The 1,674-nt window shown below is 31.4% G+C and overlaps 1 protein-coding gene across 1 annotated transcript; it reads left to right on the top strand.

Annotated features, from left to right (window-relative positions):
• Window positions 1-221: 221 nt before the first annotated feature.
• On the top strand, window positions 222-1,123 carry LOC134705024 (uncharacterized). Its single transcript, XM_063563791.1, has one exon. The coding sequence runs from the start codon at window positions 300-302 to the stop codon at window positions 882-884; it is 585 nt and encodes a 194-aa protein (XP_063419861.1). The 5' UTR covers window positions 222-299; the 3' UTR covers window positions 885-1,123.
• The last annotated feature ends 551 nt before the right edge of the window (window positions 1,124-1,674 follow it).

The following is a 1,674-nucleotide window of genomic DNA, read 5'->3' as shown; positions in this document are numbered from 1 at the left end:
AGCAGTACTTCTGTTATGCTATCAATTGTAAGGCAGGGGTTTATTTCTTACGTTAAGAAACATATAATCAATTTTAAAATTTTAAAATAAATGATATTGATAACTATTAACTAGTACTTAAGAAATTTAAAGAATGTAGATAAAACTCTTCAGGAGTTCTTTTCATTGGTTAACCACTTGTCATTACTTCCGGATTTACATATAAAGTCTCGGGATTTCTTTCTTTTTTCACTAAGAGTAAATATATTGTGTCATATTTAAGTTTTTAAATTATACCTCTCTTTCACTGCTTCTGTGCAATGGCAGCGGTAGTTCTCCGTAACAATCGAGTTGGTGTTGAGACAACTGGTGTAACCGTTACTGTTCCAAACGACCCAAGGGCTAAACTGATGTACTATCTGAATTGTATGTGCGTTGTTCTAAATTTGGAAAACAAAGGATATGACTTAACCCGACTCACTTATTATCAGCAATATTACAACCTATCAAATGTAGATGAACAAACTCTTGTTCTACTTTGTCTGAAGCTATCACCCGATATAATGGAAGGAAAATGCATATTTTTGAATCCTGATGCATGTGGTGACAGCCAAAATGAGTTTTTCAATTTAAGGTCTACTAATGTTACAGTCGCAGCCGTTCAAAGCGTGGTAGTGGGCGAAGCTCGAGTAGCAGTTAAGAAGATCATGTGTTATAAACTTTCATGGCTACAGACTTTCTTCCTTGAACCAATAACAGTTTTGTTACGGAAGATAAAAGAACCTGAACAGAGTCGTCCCGCTATCACTTATGGGCATTCGAGTTACAGCCGTCCGGCAGCCAGTTATCAACGTAATAACTACAGCTCATCACAAACGTCAGATAGTTGCTGTACCATCTTATAAGGAACTCGTTGACTAAGTTTTGGTATATACACTTAATATTCATTATAAATCAATCAACTGACTTTTAAGTTATAAGAATATGAGTATACTTATGTAATTCTATAGTTTCTCTCTTAAGCTTGAGTTTTTGTGTTTTTGTGTAGTTTAAATTTTAATCGATAGGTAATTTTATATGAAATACGTTATAATGATAATTAATTTTAAATCTACTAGAGGTTGTTTGTGTCTCTTGAATTGCTAATCAGTTGATTTAACTCATCATTATAAAGTTAATGTGACATTCAAATTTAATATTTTTCATTCACAGAATGCTAACATTCTACTCTTAGATTTATTTTACAAGCCAAACGGATTTGAATACAGAATCTAGTCCTTAAAGTTCGGATTTGACAGTGTGAGAATTCTGACTGGTATATTATTCGGCACATACCAAATATCATATCTAAAGTGTTCGATTCTTCATCAAATACAAATAAATGACGCCGGTACTGTTTTTTTTTTGCGAATTCAATCAAACGTTTTAAATCATATATCGATTTAAATTGATAACACTTGAAAATAAATGTATTGCACTAAAATCATTAATATAAAAGATATAAAAAAAATAAGAGAAAAGGGAACTAACAAGTTTTAAATAATCGTCGCTTTATGAACATCATATACTATAAAAATTCTGTCTCATGAGTTTTGAATGAACACTGTAAGTACTTCTATGTATGAAGACATGAATCCACACAAACCATCACAAAAAAAAAATCAATTATATAAACCTCTTAACTTTGTATCAATT

This window comes from Mytilus trossulus, chromosome 2, assembly GCF_036588685.1.
Source record: "Mytilus trossulus isolate FHL-02 chromosome 2, PNRI_Mtr1.1.1.hap1, whole genome shotgun sequence".
Lineage (NCBI taxonomy): Eukaryota > Metazoa > Mollusca > Bivalvia > Mytilida > Mytilidae > Mytilus > Mytilus trossulus.
The sequence above is the reverse complement of the archived record's forward strand: the minus strand, read 5'-3'. Positions and strand labels throughout refer to the sequence as shown.

What these genes read in the sequence shown, in the direction of transcription:
- LOC134705024 (XM_063563791.1), top strand. Translation starts at nt 300, where the DNA reads ATGGCAGCGGTAGTTCTCCGTAACAATCGAGTTGGTGTTGAGACAACT.